At 38.3% G+C, this 19,952-nt stretch overlaps 1 protein-coding gene across 7 annotated transcripts in view; it reads left to right on the top strand.

Annotated features, from left to right (window-relative positions):
• LOC125346230 (cytochrome P450 2C18-like) overlaps positions 1 to 19,952 on the top strand; it is a 262,366-nt gene that overhangs the window by 79,164 nt on the left and 163,250 nt on the right. Inside the window, exon 10 of one of the 7 annotated variants that reach the window (XM_048338625.1) lies at positions 310 to 644. The exons of 4 other annotated variants lie outside the window; for them this stretch is intronic. In XM_048338625.1, coding sequence (XP_048194582.1) covers positions 310 to 491 — 182 coding nt within the window. In that variant the 3' untranslated portion in view covers positions 492 to 644. Of the gene's footprint in view, positions 1 to 309; positions 645 to 19,952 lie in introns of those variants that run through there. 2 more of the 7 variants (XM_048338615.1, XM_048338618.1) reach the window with 2 other exon arrangements.

Raw genomic sequence — 19,952 nt, 5'->3', positions numbered from 1 at the left:
TCTATAAATGTGACTATATTTCTAGACATATATAGATGAAAACTTAAAATGTTAAAAGAATAGTTTTAGCATACGAATAGTTATTGAAGCTGTAATGTAGAGCTGTTGAATAAAAGATGCCTGATAAAATAAGATATAACACAGACAGCAAATCTGTATTGTCTGTGTCCATCTGTCTATCCAACTATTATTTCTGCTGTCCTGAACTCTCCACCTGTGTATGCAAGGGTCACCAAATAGTGAATGCATACTTTTGTGAACAGCTCAGAAATGACTATTTAAGGAGAGACTTCTGTTTTTATTTTTCAGGAAAACGAGCATGTGTTGGGGAGGGTCTGGCCCGCATGGAGCTGTTTTTGTTCCTGACTACAATTTTACAGAATTTTAAGCTGAAATCCTTGCTTGACCCAGAGGATATTGACATCGTCCCAGTAGCCAGTGGGTTTACTCGAGTGCCACCTTTGTACCAGCTCTGCTTCATTCCTGTCTGAGGAAAGGAAGGCTGCCTGGAGATGTCTGTGCTGTCAATGGTGGCTTCTGTTCCATGGAGGACATTGCCCACTTCCTTCCCAAGATTAGAGAACCCTTTCCTCTTCCAGTGCCTCATGATCTGGAGAACTGGCCTTTAGGAAATAAAATTTCCTGATGCACTGAACTAAGCTATAATACTTGTGTTGATTACTTATTCTAATCCCTATCAAATGCTCACTATAAATGATTAGCATATGACATTGCCACTTCTGCTCTGCTTGTTCCAAGAGAAAGGCTTCATTAAGTGCTGGTCCTGTAGTTGGGCTTCTTTGTGTATAAAACACATAAGAAATAAAAAATGAGACACCACCTCTAATCCTCTAAGATGGCCAGTACAAAATGAAAATTAAAATAATGAAAATAGAAAATATTGACTATTGGTGAGAATATGTAGAAATTAGAATTGTTGTGCTTATGTTGTTGTTGGCACTGAGGGCTTTGTACCTGCTACTTGGTGTTCATGTCATCAGCTGTTTTCGTTGCAGCTATGTCTGTATATGTTCAGGATTGCTGGTCTGTGACCTGCCAGTTTTCTACTTCTCCAAATAGCTAGGATGACAGATGTGTGCCATGATGGAAGAAAAGCATTATTATATTTAAAGTAAGCAGAAGCAAAGAAAAGGAAGCTCAGGTTTGAAATCCATGAAATTCCAGTGGGAAATCAAAATAAGTAACAATATGAAACACCAGAAGTTGATTATATGCAATTAAAAATCAAGAACTGTGTAGATAGTCCTATAGAAAACAAGAGAAAAGACATTTACTCATATCAGAATTTTAAAATGCCATACTGTGTGGCACCCCTGGCTCCCACCTGTAATCCTGGCTACTCAGGAAGCTAAGGTCTGTGGATTGAGTTCCAAGCCAGCCCAGGCAGGAAAGTTCCTGAGATTCTTATATCCAATTAGCCACCTAAAAGCCAGAAGCAGAACTGTGGCTCAAGTGGTAGAGGACAGCACTCAGGCAGGCTCTCAGTTCAAGCCCTGGGACTGCTACATACGCTGGCATGGAAAGGGCCATGACTACTGATACCAGGAATGGTAAGAATGTAATGAATATTTCAGGAGCAGAATATGATAGTGAATAATAAGCTACATAGGTTGTTGCCCTCACCTCAAATCCCATAAAGATGAATAGCTCTTTAGGCACCAAATAACCTTCAGAAGAACAAAGGAAAACAGGTGAGAATGCCTAATGTCTACTTTTAGTATAGCAAAAAGAAGTCACTCCTCTAGTCTCAAGAGGATGGCGGAAGAATTAAGGATAGACCTTAGGTTTGAAACCTAATACTAAGCCCACTGTTGGAAGAGAGCATTACTGCACTTTTATATGCAAGTTATAAAAATAGTGATTTTCCTGAGAAATCATATGTGAACAAATTCTGAGAATCCAGAATTCTTAACAATTATATAATGCCAAATCAAATCATTTTCTTTAGTGTATTCATGCTTGATAGGGCACTATCACTTTTTTCTCCCCTTTGCACAACTGAACTTCAATCCAATAGAATTAAACCACCTAACCCAGAGGGTGAGTCCTCAAAAGAGAACAAAGGTAAACAATATTTCAACTCTATCATTGGGACAAAGTCCCCTTGAAAGTAAGATTTAAGTGCACATAGCTGACTGATCACTATGTATCAAAAACTCACAGGCAAATGAGCAGGAAGCATTATAAAAGCTCTGGATTGTAAACTGGGCATCATAAAGATAGTGAATCATAGAGCTTAGAGCTAGAATGCTTGCAGGTAGAGAGTGTACTTCTATGTACTTTTCTGGGGTTTGCTCTTTGTAGTCCATATTTTCTTCTTTTTTTAAAAAAAAAATTGATCATGCTGCTTCAACTCAGGTCTGGGTGCTATCCCTGAGCTTTTGTGCATAAAGCTACTTTCCCACTTTGAGCCATAACTCTATTTATGTCTTTTATGTGGTCAATTGGAGATAAGTGTCTCAGGAAGTTTCTTGCTCAGGCTGTCTTTGAATCATGATTCTAAGTTGTCAGCCAAGTCTAAATAGCTAGGATTATAGGCATGAGTTATCAGCACTTGACGTGTGTGTGTGTGTGTGTGTGTGTGTGTGTGTGTGTGTTTAAACATACCTAGGAGTTTGTGATTGATGTTTAATATTTTTTTTCAAATTTTTATTATCAAACTGATGTACAGAGAGGTTACAGTTTCATACGTTAGGCATTGGATACATTTCTTGTACTGTGTATTACCTTGTCCCTCATTCCCCCCTTCCTCCTCCCCCTTTCCTTTCTCCCCCATGAGGTGTTGAGTTCACTTACACCAAACAGTTTTGCAAGTATTGCTTTTGTAGCTGTTTGTCTTTTTTTGCCCTGTGTCTTTCGATTTTGGGATTCCCTTTCAATTTCCTAGTTCTAATACTAGTATAGATGGTTTCTAATATACTCAGATAAGATTAGAGAGATAGTGTAGATACAACCACAGGAAGGTGATACAAGAACATCATCAGTAGTAGAAGCTACAGATACACATGTGACAGTGAAAGTAGTTACAACTGTGATATAACAATCGTTTCCATAACATGGAGTTCATTTCACTTACTATCATCTTATGTGATCATAAGGGAATACCTACTGTGATCCTCGGCTGTGACTTGCCTAAACCTGTGTTAATTATTCCCAATAAGGGAGACCATGGAGTCCATGTTTCTATGGGTCTGGTTCACTTCACTTAGTATAATTTTTTTCCAAGTCCTTCCATATCCTTACACATGGGGCAATATCATTCTTTCTGAAAGAGGCATAAAATTCCATTGTGTATATGTACCACATTTTCCTGATCCATTCGTCTACTGAGGGGCTTCTGGGTTGGTTCCAAATTCTAGCTAGGACAAATTGTGCTGCGATGAACATTGTTGTGCTAGTGGCTTTATTGTGATTTTTGTTTGTGGTTTTTTGGATAGATACCCAAAAGTGGGGTTGCTGGGTCATAAGGGAGTTCTATATTTAGCCTTCTGAGGAATCTCCATACTGCTTTCCAGAGTGGCTGAACCAGTTTACATTCCCACCAACAATGAAGTAGGGTTCCCTTTTGGCCACATCTCCTCTAACAATTGTTATTGTTAGTTTTCTTGATATATGACATTCTTACTGGGGTGAGATGGAATCTCAATGTTGTTTTGATTTGCATTTCTTTTATGGCCAGTGATGTAGAGCACTTTTTCATATGTCTCTTGGCCACCCTCATTTCCTCATCAGAAAAGTCTCTTTTTAAGTCTTTAGCTCACTTGATGAGGGGGCTATTGGTTTTTTGTGGTTTTGTTTTGGAGGAATCTAATTTTTTTAGTTCTGCATATATTTTAGATATGAGGCCTTTGTTTGTTGAATGGCCGGTAAAGATCTTCTCCCAGTCTGTGGGCTTTCTGTTTATCTTGCGAGCTATGTCCTTTGCCGTGCATAAGCTCTGCAGTTTGATGCAGTCCCATTTGTCCAACCTTTCTTTGATCTGTAGCCTTTCTGGGTCTTTGTTAAGGAAGTTCCATCCTGAGCCAAGGAACCCAAGTGATTCTCCTACCCCTTCCTTTCGTGTTTTCAGGGTGTCTGTTTTGATTTTGAGGTCTTTAATCCATTTGGAATTGAGTTTGGTGCACGGTGATATATAAGGATCTAGTTTTAATTTGTTGCATGTGTTGAACCAGTTTTGCCAGCACTATTTGTTAAAGAGGCTGTCTTCCAAACTATTGTTTTAGCTTCTTTATCAAACATTAAGAAGGCATACTTCTGTGGGTTCTTTTCTTGGTCTTCAATTCTGTTCCATTGATCTTCAGGCCTGTTCCAGTGCCAATACCAAGCTGTTTTTATTACTATAGCTTTATAATACAGCTTGAAGTTGGGTATTGTAATTCCTCCAGCACTGTTCTTTCTGCTTAGGAGTGTTTTTGCTATTCTAGGTCTTTTATTGTTCCATATGAATTTCTGGATTGCTTCCTCTATTTCATTAAAACATGGTGTTGGGATATTAATGGGTATTGCATTGAATTTGAGGATAGCCTTTGGCAATATTGCCATTTTGATTATATTAATCCTCCCAATCCAGGAGCATGGGAGGTTTTTCCATTTCCTTAGTTCTGACTTAATTTCGTTTTTCAAGCTTTTAAAATTCTCATCAAAGAGGTCTTTCACTTCTTTGGTTAAGGTTATTCTTAGATGTTTTGGGGGGCTATTGCAAAAGGATTTGCTTTCCTGATTTCAGCCTCAGTCTTTGGGTCGTTAGCATAGAGAAAGGCCGTTGATTTTTGAAGGTTTATTTTATATCCTGCAACTTTGCCAAAGTTTTGGATCAGCTCTAGTAGCTTGGGGGTAGAGTCTATGGGATTCTTTAGGTATAGGATCATGTCATCTGTGAAGAGAGAAAGTTTAACTTCATCTTTTCCTATTTGGATCCCCTTTATATTTTCTTCTTGCCTAATTGCTCTGGCTAGGAATTTTAGTACTATGTTGAAGAGCAGGGGAGAGAGTAGACATCCCTGCCTTGTTCCTGATTTTAAACGGAATGGCTTTAGTTTTTCCCCATTTAGAGTTATGCTTGCTGTTGGTTTGTCATAAACTGCCTTGATTATATTCAGGAATGTTCCCTGGAATCCCAGTTTTTCCAGGGCTTTTAGCATAAATGGGTGCTCGATTTTATTGAACGCTTTTTCCAGAGATAAAACCATGTGGTTCTTTACCTTGCTCCGTTTGATGTGATGGACTACATTAATTGACTTGCGTATATTAAACCAACTTTGCACCTCTGTGATGAATCCAGTTTGATCGCGGTGTATGATTTTTTTGATGACCTGTTGAAGTCCATTGGCCAGCATTTTATTGAGAATTTTTGCGTCTATGTTCATCAGGGAAATCGGTCTATAGTCCTCTTTTCATGGTGAGGCCCTGCCTGGTTTTGGGATGAGGGTTATACTGGCTTCATAGAATGTGTCTGGTAGTGAAGGTTCTCTTTCAATTTCATTGAAGGGTTTGAGAAATATTGGTGTGAGTTCTGTTTTGAAGGCCTTGTAGATTTCTGCAGTTAAACCATCTGGACCTGGGCTTTTCTTGGATGGGAGATCATTTATTGCCGTTTCTATTTCAATACTGGATATGGGTCTGTTTAGAAGGTTTAAACCTTCATGGTTGAGTTTGGGGATATGAATTTTTTCTAGGAAATCATCCATTTCTTCCAAGTTCTCGAATTTGTTGGCATAAAGGTTTGCAAAATAGTCCCTTATTATTTTCTGAATTTTGGTTATTTCTGTGGTGATGTTACCTATTTCATCTCTTATCTTGTTTATTTGAGTCTGCTGCCTTCGTTTTTTGGTCAGGTTTGCCAGGGGTCTGTCTATCTATCCTGTTGATTTTTTCAAAGAACAAACTCTTTGTTTTGTTGATTCTTTCGATGGTTTTTTTCATCTCTAATTGATTTAATTCTGATATAATTTTAATTATTTGTTTCTGTTTATTGAATTGGGGTTTGGCTTGTTGTTCTCTCTCAAGGAAATTAAGGTGCTTCCTTAAGTTATTGAGTTGCTGTTTCTCCAGTTTGTTGATGTATGCACTCAGAGATATAAATTTTCCTCTGAGTATTGCCTTTGCTGTGTCCCAAAGGATCTGGTACTTTGTGTCCTCATCTTCGTTGAATTGCATAAACATTTGAATTTCCGTTTTAATTTCTTCAATGACCCACTGATGGTTTAGAAGTGTGGTGTTTAGTCTCCATGAATTGTAGGATTTTCTGTGGTGGCTGTTTGAGTTGAGCTCCAATTTTATTCCATTGTGGTCTGAGAGAATGCAGGGAATGGTTTTGATATTTCTGAATTTGTACAGATTTTTTTTTTTGCCCTAAGATGTGACCTATTTTGGAGAATGTTCCATGTGCTGCTGAAAAGAACCTGTATTCAGTTGTTGCTTGATGGAATATTCTGTAGATGTCGGTTAAGTCTAGTTGGATTGAGAGATGATCGTTTGTTCCTTTCATTATCACTATCTTGTTAAAAGTTGTGTCTTCCCATTTCTTGATCTGATGCTTACTATTTAGGGTTCATTTCTGTGTCTGTATTGGGATCTTGATTATTTTCCCTGTATAGTACATTTTTGAGGATTTTCTGTAAAGCTGGTTTGGTGGAGATATATTGTTTCAATTTTTCCTTACTGTGGAAGACTTTTATTTGATCTTCGGCTATGAATGACAGTTTGGCTGGGTACAGTGTTCTTGGTTGGTAGTTATTTTTATTTAGGGTTTTGTATACCTCATTCTAGGATCTCCTTGCTTTCATGGTCTCTGCTGAGAAGTCTGGGGTAATTCTGATTGCTTTTCCTTTATATGTGATTGTTTTCTTCTCCCTAACATCTTTAAGAATTCTTTCCTTGTACTCTACTGATCCTGTTTTGATCACAATGTGTCGGTGGGATGTCCTATTCTGGTCTGGTTGGTTTGGGGTTCTAAATGCTTCTTGTATCTGTATAGGCATATCCTTCTGGATATTTGGGAAGTTCTCAGCTAATATTCTGTTAAGTAGGTTGTCTATCCCATTAACTTCTTTCTCCAAGTTTTCCTCAATACCTACTATCCTTAAATTGGTCTTCCTGATTGTGTCTTGAATCTCCTGTAGTGATCTGTTTTGTTGATTGTACTGGATTTGTATTGATTTTTGATCTTTCTCCATAGATTCTAGGGAATCTTCAGCTCCTGAGATTCGATCCTCTGCTTCAGTTAGTCAGGACTGTAGGCTAGCTACTTGATTTTGAATCTCTTTTCCTTCTGACTTGTCTTTCCTGATGATTTCCATGTCATCTCTTAGGTCTTGCATGGACTTCTTTACTTCATTAGTTTGGTTTTGAGTGCTGTCTCTCAAATCTTTTACCTGGGTAGCTATCTTTTCATTTAACTCTTGAATTTCATTTATCTTTCTATTTGTTGAGGGTATGAAATCATCTATTACTTTATGGAAGGATTGCTGTATTGATTCAAACTTTTCATTTAACATGTTTATCAGTAGACTTTGTAGAGCATTTTGAGGGTTCTCTTCTATGTCTTTGATTGACTGTTCTGTTTCCTGCTTGTTTTGAGTGGGAGAAAAGTCTCCATTGTTTGCCATCTTTCTTCTGTTTCTTCTGCCCATTTGGATTGGGAATGCCAATCTACAAGCACCTGTGAGCAGCATCTAAGACCCAAAGCAGCCCTTACCAAGCACTGTTGTGTAAGTCTTACAAGTTCACAATTATATATAGATACCTTGTAAACCTGTCTATAAAATTAGATTTGGTGTTCCTAAAGAATACAATTTCAATATAACAATCGATCCTGGGCCCTGTATACAGTAGGTACTTATTTACTGTTACAACCCTATGAGCAAATTCTTGTTCTTATTTTAATTTCTTTTAGGACTGACTTTCTCTATGAACCCCTTTGATTCACTCAGATTAAGCAGGGATATCCTCTATCCAATAACCAGGAGAAAATGGAACCTGGAGGTCCTGGCAGTAAGTCAGGAGGGAAAGTTAGAGTTAGTAAAAAGAATAGAGTAAAATGTATTGGGGGGGATGATGATTTTGGTTTAGTTTCAGTGATGTGGAAATGTGGAGAAGAGTAGAATCAGTAGAAAGAACAAGGTTAAAATGATAGACAATGGAGAGTTAGCAGAAAAGAGTGGAGGTGTTATTCATCGGAAAGTAATTTTTAAAGAAAGAGAACGCAAAGAGAGAAATAAAGAAAAAATACTGGAAGACAGAGCACAAAACAGAGAAAAATTATTAAAAAAAAAAAAAGAAAAATAAAAAGGAAAAAACCCAGAAAAACGAACAACCAAAAAAAAAAAAACTTGATAAAACAAACATGTAAAAATGGAAAACAAGAAAACCAACGACGTTTCAGAAGTGAAAAAAATTTTTAAAAAATTTAAAAAAAAGTTTAAGAAATGTTTGAAAAGAAAAAAAAAATGGAATCCTCCTTGTTTGGGTGGTCTTTCCCCAGTCTCAGGTTTCCTTGGGATGCTCTGCAGTCTATTTTCCTGATTTGCTGGTTTCACTTGTTATCAGTTTGCAGGGGGAGGATCTGTTCTGACCCTGCTCTCCTGTTGGTGTAATCCTGGGTCTCTGTGGTTTGCACAGCTTGCAGGTAGGCCTTGGGCGTCCTCTGTAGATGGGGGCGTGAACAGTCTCAGGAACCGAGGCTCCTCTGTCTGCTGTGGGGCTGTGGCCTTTAACGTCTGGCTTTGAATACGCTGTGTACTCAGCAGGCCAGGGTGCCTCTGGCCTGGTTTACCCGGGTGAGAGTTACTTGCCTGGGGGAGGTTCCTCCCTCCTGGGCAGGGCGGCTGCCTGGCGGACCTGGCTATGGAATTCAGCTCTGTTTCGGGCTGGGAATTGGGCTTCCTCTGTGACAGGGTAGCTGCTCACCACTTTTACTTTAAATTTAGAAATTCCAGTGGGCAGGGCAGGGCACCTCTGGCTAAGCTGCAGCCCAGGACGAGCCTCCTGCCTGGGTAGGGGGCGATCTCCTGGGAAGAGTTGGCTCTCACTTGTCGGTCCTTCTTGCCCTTTGCAAAAATGGCTTCTTTGTCCTCGCTTTCCCCAGGCCTGCTTTAGTTCCAGTCTGGTCTGACCCTATGCCAGTGTCAAAGATGGCGCTTTGCTCTGGTGGTGGGGGATGGGCTACCTTCAAGAAGCTGCTCTGTGGGCGTGAGTAAGAATATCTTTCGTGGGGTACTCACGCTTTCTCTGCTATTTCAGCCCATCTGTGCTTAGCCGCCAACTGGAGGATTTCTCCCTGGTCTACGCTGTGTGCTTTAGCTGCACGGAGTGCGGGTCGCTGTGCTGGGCACTGTGCCGGCGCTGGCAGTGGCGTGGTGGTGGGACGACGTCTGAAGCTCAAATCTGTGTTTTCAGATGAACAAAGTCGATTTTTCCTTCCTGGCCAGAATCCCTGTACTGTTAGAACTTATTCTGGCTGTCTTCCTAGGAGTAAAAGTTTCTATGGGGTGAGAAAACTGTGATGACGGAGGGAGCTCAGTTGGGCTCTGCTCCCACAAAGACTTTTCCTGATGTTTAATAATTTTGACAAGAATTGATAGATGGTGTTATGTTTTGATTTCCAACCTTTTCTTCAAAAATGATCATCTGACTCAAAGACAATGCATCTATCACTTTCATACATAAGAATCTCTCTAGTTTGTCTGCACTAGCTGGTTCCAAATCAACATTCCCAGATCTTAGCCTTCTGAGTAGCTAAAACACCTGGTGTGACTCACTAGCACCTGGCTAGGACCATCAGTTTTGAGATGTAATTTGAGTAATTTTCATTACCTCCATGCCTTATCCCTACTGGACACCATAAAAGTTTTTCAGAATAAATATTTGCCAATTAAATCTCATGAATTATTAATTTGATTCCCCTAGGAAATTTTGTCTGTGGCTAAGAACAGCAAGGAGAATCAATCAGGATATTTAAAATAGAGGATTAAATTTAGGTGTCTCCTTGGGTTTCTTATTATGAAGCACTTTTAATCACCACTGTATACCTTTCTCATCATTTACTTCATTTCACAGCCTTCAAAAAGAGAAGAAAAATATACATCATTCCTTTCTTATTTTAAGTTAAAACATTTTTTATATAGTGGTAATGAACAGTGTCATTACAGTTACACAAGTCAGGTATTTGGCACATTACCTTGAACAGTGTGACCTCTTTTTGTTTTTTTCTCCCTGTTTTTCCCTTAAGACCCACCTCCTCCTCATGTTGTATAGTTCATTTTTAACATAGTGTGTAGTGAATAGCACTACTGTATTTGTTTCCTCTTCTCCCCACCATTTCTGAGTTTCCTGTTACCATCCACAAAACAGATAAACTTTAATACAAGACAAAAGGTACAGAAATATAAAACACTGACAAGGAAAAAAGCAAAATAAAAAGCCTCTTGTTTCCATTTTTTGGCGTTCTTTTCAATAAACATTATTTTATGTGATCATATGCACATAGATTTTCAGCCTTTCTGATGCTCTCCTAAGAATATCCTCCTTTGATCTCAAAATTTAATGTTTAGAGTTCCATATAATTTAAAATTTGCCTTTTGCCATCCAGTATGTTTACTTTTAGATTTACAGTTAAAAAGCAAATGAAGGAAACCATGCAACCTATGTTTCTTTGGGTCTGGCTTACTTTGCTAAATATGATTTTACCATGTTTCCCATTTCCTTACTAATGGGCAATTCTTTCTGATATAAGATCGAATTCCATTGTGTATATGCACCACATTTTCTTAATCCATTTGTCCACTGAGCAGCACCTAAGTTGATTCCATGTCTTGGCAATCGTAAACAATACTGCAATGAACATGATTGTGCTGGTGCCTTTTGTGAGGCCTGGTTTGTGGTCATTTGGGTAAATGCCCAGGAGTAGGTTTTCTGGGTCATACAGAAACTCTATGCTTAGTATTTTGAGGACCCCCCCCCCCACCATTTTGCTTTCCAGAGTGGTTGGACAAGTTTACATTCTCACCAACAGTGTAGTGGTATTTCCTTTTGGCCACATTATCACCAGTCTCTGTTATTGTTAGATTGTTAGATAATGGCCATTCTAATCCAGGTGAGGTAGCATCTCAGCGACGTTTTGATTTGTATTTCTTTTATGGCCAAAGATGTAGAACATTTCTTCATGTGTCTATTAGCCATTTTTACTTCTTCTGAGTAGTCTTTCTTTAGCCCATTTATTAATTGTATTGTTGTTGCTTTGAGGATTTTATTTTGGGGGGGGGGGCTTAAGTTTTGAGCTCTCAGTGTATTTTAGATATAAGGCCCTTGTCTGATGAATAGTTAGTAAAAAAAAAATTCTTCCATTCTGTGGGCTTCCTATTTATATTGCTAGTTATAACGTTTGCTATGCAGAAACTCTTCGGTTTGATGCAATCCCATTTATCCAGACTTTTTTTGATTTGTTGTGATTTTGGATCTTAGGAAGTTTCAACCTGTGCCAAGGATCCCTAGTGTTTCCCCTGTCTCTTTCTGTAATATTTTCAGGGTATCTGGTCTTACATTGAGGTCTTTGATCCATTTGGTGTTGATTCTGGTGCAGGGTGATATATAAGGATCTGCATGTTTAAGCCACTTCTACCAGCACCATTTGTTGAAGAGGCTGTCTTTCCATCTTGAGTTTTGGGCTATTCTATCAAATATTAGGTGGCTATAGGTTTATGGGTTCATTTCTGGATCTTCTATTCTATTCCATTGGTCCTCTGGTCTATTCTTGTGCCAGTACCAGTCCCAAGGCTTAAACTCAGGGCCTGAAAGCTATCCCTGAAATTTTTTTATCCTTAAGGCTAGCGCTGTACCAATTGAGCCACAGTACCACTTATGGCTTTTTTTTCTGAGTAGTTTGTTGGAGAGAAAGAGTCTCACAGACTTTAAAGTCTGTACTGGCTTTGATTCATGACCCTCAGATCTCAGCCTCTTGAGTAGCTAGGAATATAGACATGAGTGACTATTGCTGGGCTTTGAGTGTTTTTGTAATGGCTTTGTGCTTATGTAGAAAGGAAGGTGTCTTCACATTTTTTTATCTACAATTTTTGTTTTCCATACCTACTGGATATGTTGGGTAATTTATGTTATTTTTGTGGCTGCTTTTTGAATTTTTGTCTTTTGCTTTCCCCCCCAGTACTGAGTAACTCAAAGCCAGACACATCAGCCTGCTCCTTAAGCCACACTCCCAATCCTGGACTGGGAAAATGATGATAATTGGTTTCATTCCATGATAAGTGAGTCGTGAGTATGGCAAGATTTTCTTTCTTTCTTTTTTTTTTTCTATAACCTTATTTTAAATTCTTTTTTCTTATTTATTTTCAAAGTTGATGTACAGAGAGTTTACAGTTTCATATGTTAGGAATTGGATACATTTCTTTTACTGTTTGTTACCTCCTCCCTCTTTCCCCCCCTACCCCCTCTCCCTTTCCCTCTCCCCCCATGAGTTGTTCAGTTGGTTTACACGAAACAGTTTTGCAAGCATTTCTTTTGCGTTTGTTTGTCCTTTTATGCTGTGCCTCTCTATTTTGGTATTCCCTTTCACTTTCCTAATTCTAATAGCAATATATACAGTTTCCAATGTAGATAAGATAGATAAGATACAGTGATAGTGCAGGTACAACAACAGGAAGGGGATACAAGAGGATCATCAACAATAGAAGCTACGGTTTTACATGGCATGTTGAAAGTAATTACAACAGTGATATATCACTCGTTTCCATAACATGGAGTTCATTTCACTTCGCAGTATCTTAGGCATTCTTAGGAGCATAGCTATTAGGCTCTTGTGATCCTCTGCTGTGACTAGCCTCAACCTGTGCTAATTATTGCCTATGAGGGAGGTCATAGAGTCCATGTTTCTTTGGGTCTGGCTCACTTCACTTAGTATAATATCTTCTAAGTCCTTCCATTTCCTTACGAATGGGGCAATGCCATTCTTTCTGATAGAGGCATAAAATTCCGTTGTGTATATGTACCAGATTTTCCTGATCCATTTGTCTACTGAAGGGCATCTGGGTTGGTTCCATATTTTAGCTATGACAAATTGTGCTGTGATGAACATTGTTGTGCTGGTGGCTTAGTGTGTTCTTGTTTGTGGTCTTTTGGGTAGATGCCCAAAAGTGGGGCTGCCGTGTCATAGGAGAGCTCTATGTTTAGCCTTCTGAGGAATCTCCACACCGCTTGCCAGAGTGGCTGAACCAGTTTACATACCCACCAACAATGAAGTAGGGTTCCCTTTTGGCCACATCCCCTCCAACATTTGTCATTGTTAGTTTTCTGGATATAGGACATTCTTACTGGGGTGAGATGGAATCTCAATGTTGTTTTGATTTGCATTTCTTTTATGGCCAGTGATGTAGAGCACTTTTTCATATTTCTCTTGGCCATTCTCATTTCCTCATCAGAGAAGTCTCTTTTTAAGTCTTTAGCCCACTTGATGAGGGGGCTATTGGTTCTTTGCGGTTTTGTTTTGGAGGAATCTAATTTTTTTAGTTCTGCATATATTTTAGATATGAGACCTTTGTTTGTTGAATGGCCGGTAAAGATCTTCTCACAGTCTGTGGGCTTTCTGTTTATCTTGCGAGCTATGTCCTTTGCCGTGCAGAAGCTCTGCAGTTTGATGCAGTCCCATTTGTCCATCCTTTCTTGATATGTAGCATTTCTGGGTCTTTGTTAAGGAAGTTCTGTCCTGTGCCAAGGAGCCCAAGTGTTTCTCCTCTCCTTCTTTTAGTGTTTTCAGGGTATCTGTTTTCATTTTGAGCTCTTTGATCCATTTGGAATTGATTTGGGTCTAGTTTTAGTTTGTTGCATGTGTTGAACCAGTATTGCCAGCACCATTTGTTAAAGAGGCTATCTTCCAGACTATTTTTTTAGCTCCTTTATCAAAGATATAGTAGGCGTAGTTCTGTGGGCTCATTTCTGGGTCTTCAATTCTGTTCCATTGGTCTTCAGGCCTGTTCCAGTGCCAATACAAAGCTGTTTTTTATTACTATAAGTTTATAATACAGCTTGAAGTTAGGTATTGTAATTCCTCTAGCACTGTCCTTTCTCCTTAGGATTGTTTTTGCTATTCTGGGTCTTTTATTATTCCATATGAATTTCTGGATTGCTCCCTCTATTTCATTAAAAAATGGTATCAGAATATTAATGGGTATTACATTGAATTTGTAGATAGCCTTTGGAAATATTGCCATTTTGACTATATTAAATCCACCCAATCCAGGAGCATGGGAGGTTTTTTCATTTCCTTAGTTTTGCCTTAATTTCGTTTTTCATGTTTTTAAATTTCTCATCATAGAGGCCTTTCACTTCTTTGGTTAAGGTTATTTCTAGGTATTTTATGTTTTTTGAGGCTATTGCAAAAGGAGTTTGGCAATTCTTCTTTAACTCTTTTTTCTTTTCTTTTTATAAAATAACAGGAAGTGTTGAAATCATATTTTGCTTAAAATATTCTTGTATAATTTTCATTCATTTAATTACTTAATTTACCTGAGAAAATGTTGATCTTTTAATTCTGTTTACACTTACTATTATTTTTCCATATATACATTGTATTATCTACCTCCTTGGAATATAGTTATTTTTTTCCCATTTTCCCCTTAGCCTTTTTATTTGATTTAGTTTTTGTGGTCTTTACATCTTATTCCCCCCAGAAAATTATTTGATCTATAATTTTCATATTCTTATTCAAATTTTGTTCTGAAACAGCATAAAATCTTTTATATTCCTACTCTTCCTTCCTTCCTTTATTTTTCTTCCTCCCTCATTTCCTTCCTTCTTTCCTACCTTCTCTCTCCCTCCCTCCTTCCCTTCCTCCCTCCTCTGTCTCTGTCTCTCTCTGTCTCTGTCTCTGTCTCTGTCTCTCTCTCTCTTTCTATTTTGACAGTTCTGGGTCTTCAATGCAGGACCTGGGCACTGTCCCTGACATAGAACACAGGTCCTGTCTTATTAGCAAAATCATGGGACTTAAAACTTTATCTTTCAGGAAAACAGATATGTATGAGAGAGGGTCTGATCCACATGGACCTATTTTTTGTTCCTGACAACAATTTTACAGAATTTTAAGCTGAAATCCTTGCTTGACCCAGAGGATATTGACAGTGTTCCAGTAACCAGTGCGTTTACTAGAGTGCTACCTTTGTACCAGCCCTGCTTCTTTCCTGTCTGAGGAAAGGCAGGTTGCCTGGAGATGTCTGTGTTGTCAACAGTGGCTTCTGTTCCACAGGGTACATTGCCCACCTCCTTACCAAGATTAGAGAAACCTCTCAGGTGTCTTCTCCAATCTCCCAGTGCCTCATGATCTAGTGAATCAGCGTTCATTACAAAAAGTTTCCTCGCTCATTGAACTAAACTGTAATACTTGTATTGATTATATATTCTAAGACCTATAAAATGCTGAATATAAATGATTAGTGTATGACAGCACATTGCCAATTCTGAATTTTAACATGTAGCCCTACTATTACATTTTGAATCAGCCAGACATAGACATACCCCATGAATATATTAAAGATGTGTTTGTGAAATATAGTTGGCATATATGCAGTTTACCAATCTACTTGTACTTTGTTCCAATAAGAATAGAATAGAAAAAAGAATAGAAAAAAAATGAAGGAGGGTGTAACAAATATGATAAGAAATGTACTCACTACCTTATTATGTAACTATACCCTCTCTGCCCATCACCTTATCAATAAAATTTAATAATAATAAAAAAGGTAAAAACAAGAATAGAATATTTTAAGATATGTTATAGTTAGATTATCCTAATACTACTGTAATATTTCCTTTTTTTCCTGATGTTCTAGGTACTTACTTATTAATGTTCATGTTATAGTGCAGTTAGAAAGTTGACCTTTCTTCCTCATTGCTGAAATCATTCTACATTTGAGAAATGAGTGCTTTACTGTTTTGCTTTTCCTTTTCTCTGATCATGTGATATCTCTACTAAGTGACATACCTTTGATTTTTCTTACTTGCATAAATAAGGAAACTAAATACAGTCAATATGAAATTCAACAATATGTCATAACTTCACAATATGTTTTGTAGCATTCCTAGATCAGAAGTTTAGCAACAAGATTGTAAGTTCATCGTTTTAAAATATAAGTCATTTTTTCCATAGTAAAAGTAATATATACTGTTCATAGAAAAATGTGTGTATGGAAATAAGACAAAAATGTGTGTATGAGAATTTTACTTTGATAATGAAGAACTACTGTTACCATATAGGTATGAGTTATACATAGAAACATACTGTAAGTGTTATTTGAGAAATAGTATTCTATGAAGATATGTAACATGAGGACTTATCTCAATTTCTTCTCCCTTTGCAGCCCATATTGACATAGTTCAGAATTCAGGAAACTGGTGGCTCACATCTGTAATTCTAGCTATTCAAAAGTCTGAGATTTAAGGACCATTGTTCAAAGCTAGCCCAGAAATTTCCCTAAGACTTCTCTATGTAACCACTAAAAAGTCAGAAGTGGATCTGTGGTTCAAGTGGTAAACCACTTGAGCAAAAAACCTCAGGGACAGCGTTCAGGCAATGAGTTCAATCCAGGACCTCCAAATAAAAAATGAGGAAGATACAAGGCAAGGAAAGAGGGAAGGAGGGAAAGAGGAGGAAGGAAGGAAGGAAAGAAGGAAGTATGGAAGGAAGGAAAGAGAGAGAGAGAAAGGAAAAGAAATAGGCTTGTCAGTTCCATTTGCCAGTGGCTAGAAGTTTTTTAGTTTTCTCTTTCATGGAGCCTGATTTACCATTTCAAGGATTTTAACTTTAGGGAGTGATGAGAGTTCAGTTCTCAGGCTTTTATTTCAATAACAGAAATATTAGCCCATTTGCTAATTTGTTTTCAGGTTATTCCTCATTTGTTTTACTTTATTTTTTTCTTTTCTTTCACCGATTCATTTACACAGAATGTTTTATAGTTGATATAACAGTCTTAAACATGCATCTCAAAATTAGAAATGGTTTAGGTTATCTGATTTGCTATATTGCCAGAAAAATAAATCCTTTGCATGTCAATATGCTAAAAAAATAATGCCATTTTTTTTCCATTCTGTTAGTCACACACACAACACACACACACACACACACACACACACACACACACACACACAACCTAAGCAAGGAGATAGAAGTTTCATACATTTCCTATCACACATATTAGAAAACCTAGACATAAAGTTGTTACAAAGTCTGACTCGTTAGTACCAGGGAAAAATTAAAACCAAACTTTCCCAATTTCAACCTATCAGCTTTTGTGGTAGAAACAGTTTGAGTTCTACAATGAAAACAATGTTTTCAGTAAATGAGTATCCATAGAATGAAAAAGATGATGGAAGTAAAAAATAATTATAAGGCAATTAAGATGTCCAATTTCCAGTGACTCATAACTATATTCTAGTTACCATGTCCTTGTCTTGGGAATCCAAGTGCTAGAGTTGTAGCTCCATAGTAGAGTGCTTGCTTAATATATTAAAAATTCTGGATTGATCTCTAGAACCACAAAGAACTTTTGTAGTTGGAGTGGGTAAAATTTCTTTCCTTTCCTTTCCTCTTCTTTCCTTTCCTTTCCTTTCCCTTCCTTTCCTTTCCTTTCCTTTCCTTTCCTTTCCTTTCCTTTCCTTTCCTTTCCTTTCCTTTCCTTTCCTTTCCTTTCCTTTCCTTTCCTTTCCTTTCCTTTCCTTTCCTTTCCTTTCCTTTCCCTTCCTTTCCTTTCCTTTCCTTCCCTTCCCTTCCCTTCCCTTCCCTTCCCTTCCCTTCCCTTCCCTTCCCTTCCTTCCTTCCTTCCTTCCTTCCTTCCTTCCTTCCTTCCTTCCTTCCTTCCTTCCTTCCTTCCTTCCTTCCTTCTTTCCTTCCTTCCTTTTTTGGTGGTGGTAGAACTCGAACTCAGGAACTGGGCACTGTCTCTTAGCTATTTTGCTCAAGACTAGCACTATACCACTCTAAACCACAGTTCCACTTCTGGATTTCTGGTGGTTAATTGGAGATAAGAATCTCATGGGCTTTTTGCCCAGGCTGGCTTTGAACAACTATCCTCAGATCTCAGCCTCCTGAGTATCTAGGATTACAGGCTTGAGCCACCAGTGCACAACATGGAGCAGGGCACATTTTTATCTATCTATAGGGATAGATCATATGGTTTTGGTTCAGCAATAGTTGTCATTTTGATAATTATCCAGAATGTTTCATATAATACTTGGTTTTACCTGAGGTTATAGCATAGTGGCGTATCACTTGTTTAGCTAGCTTGATGTCTAGGTTCGATTCTAGCACCACAAAAGAGAGACAAATCTGTACCTTAGATTTATTGATGTCTTTACTATTATAGCAACATACTAATATATTTTTAACTTGCAAAAAATCCCTTTTAGATGGAAGTTTTTGATTGTTGAGTCAAAATAATCATTTGCATCCTTTTTGTTTGAATGTGTGTTTTCTTTACTGATACTGGAGTGATCAAGGCTTTGCACTTGCCAGGCAAATGCTCTACCACTTGATCTATGTCACCACTCCTGTGCTCTTTTTCATTGTATTAAAAATGGCATACGGGACTTTGGTAAGTAGCCATGATTCATAACAAGACTATGAAATTAGAAACCATGTTTCATGTTAATATAATTGAGTTTATGTGATAAGTTAGGTTAACATGTAATCACTTTTCTTTTCGAGCTTTGAGTCTTGGTTTCACATCACTAGTCTTTCTGAAACTGCTGGAAGATATTATAGCTAAAGAAAGAGAAAAGAACATATTGCATATACTACACCAGATGTCGACTGTTTGCTTATTCTGCTTACTCCACCCTCATAGAAAAAGAATTCTAGAGACCACCACCCTTTCTTGTACAGATTTAAAAAGTGAAATGAGTCTCCTTAAGTTTAAATGATTTTCCTACTCTTTCCCTACTTCCAGAAGTCATAGGGTTTTATGGCTACTAACCTCAGATGATGTTTTTTATTCTTTCCCTAAATTGTTAGTAACAATCTCTTTTTTCTGCTACTTCTACTGTAATGGGCCCCCCCCAAGGGAGGGGACCACAAATGTAATGGGGTCTGAGGTTAGGGATCCCCCATCCCTCCAAGAGTCCACCACTCAGGGACAGTCTCAAGTAAAAAGATGGATTTACTGGGGAAGTAAAAAGTATACTGACTGGCCAGGGTCACGGCCGAGACTCGGGAGCTGGAACCACAACCATAAAAAGCAGGCTGGCTAGCCAGGGCCACAGCTCAGACTCGAGGCTGGGACTGTGAGCCCCAGGCCGAGCTCAGGGTAGGGTTATAAAGGCAAACACCACATGGTCAAGCCTGCCACACACAGGTGGCCAATGAGGTTACAACACTTACAGAGCATGCCAGGTCACATGCAGGAGGCCAATGGAGTTACAGTCTGCCTCATGGCAACTGTTTGAACCATCCTATCTTATTAGCTAGGCTTGGTACATGGATTTGGTGGGGCTCACATGATGTAAGTGGATATGCCTACTCATGGGAGGGCACAGGTTTAACCTTGAATGTTCTACTACTCAGGTAGTCAAGCAGTTTACACAATCTTATCACAGAGAAGGGGAACTTCCCTGGATAGGGCAGGGGAGATCTTAGTGAAGATGGAGTCGTCTTCTACTCTCATTAACTAATCTGAGATGGAGTCAATCTGACACCCCTCAACAGCCAATGATAGTGCTGGCCAATCTGACCTCCATGTTACACTACCTACTATTTATAAATGTGATATATCATATGTAGTGTAAAAGAATTTCCTGAAGATCTTCAGGAAACAACCTTTTATATCTTTGGTTGATTGGGTTTCTAAATATGCTAAGTCTTCTTAAAAGCATGGTAAAGCCATCAATGGTAATGTAAATCAGAAGAAATGATCTTGATGGTAGTCTATTTTAAAATACAC

This window comes from Perognathus longimembris, chromosome 2 (assembly GCF_023159225.1).
Source record: "Perognathus longimembris pacificus isolate PPM17 chromosome 2, ASM2315922v1, whole genome shotgun sequence".
Lineage (NCBI taxonomy): Eukaryota > Metazoa > Chordata > Mammalia > Rodentia > Heteromyidae > Perognathus > Perognathus longimembris.
This window is presented reverse-complemented; position numbering and strand designations above follow the sequence as displayed.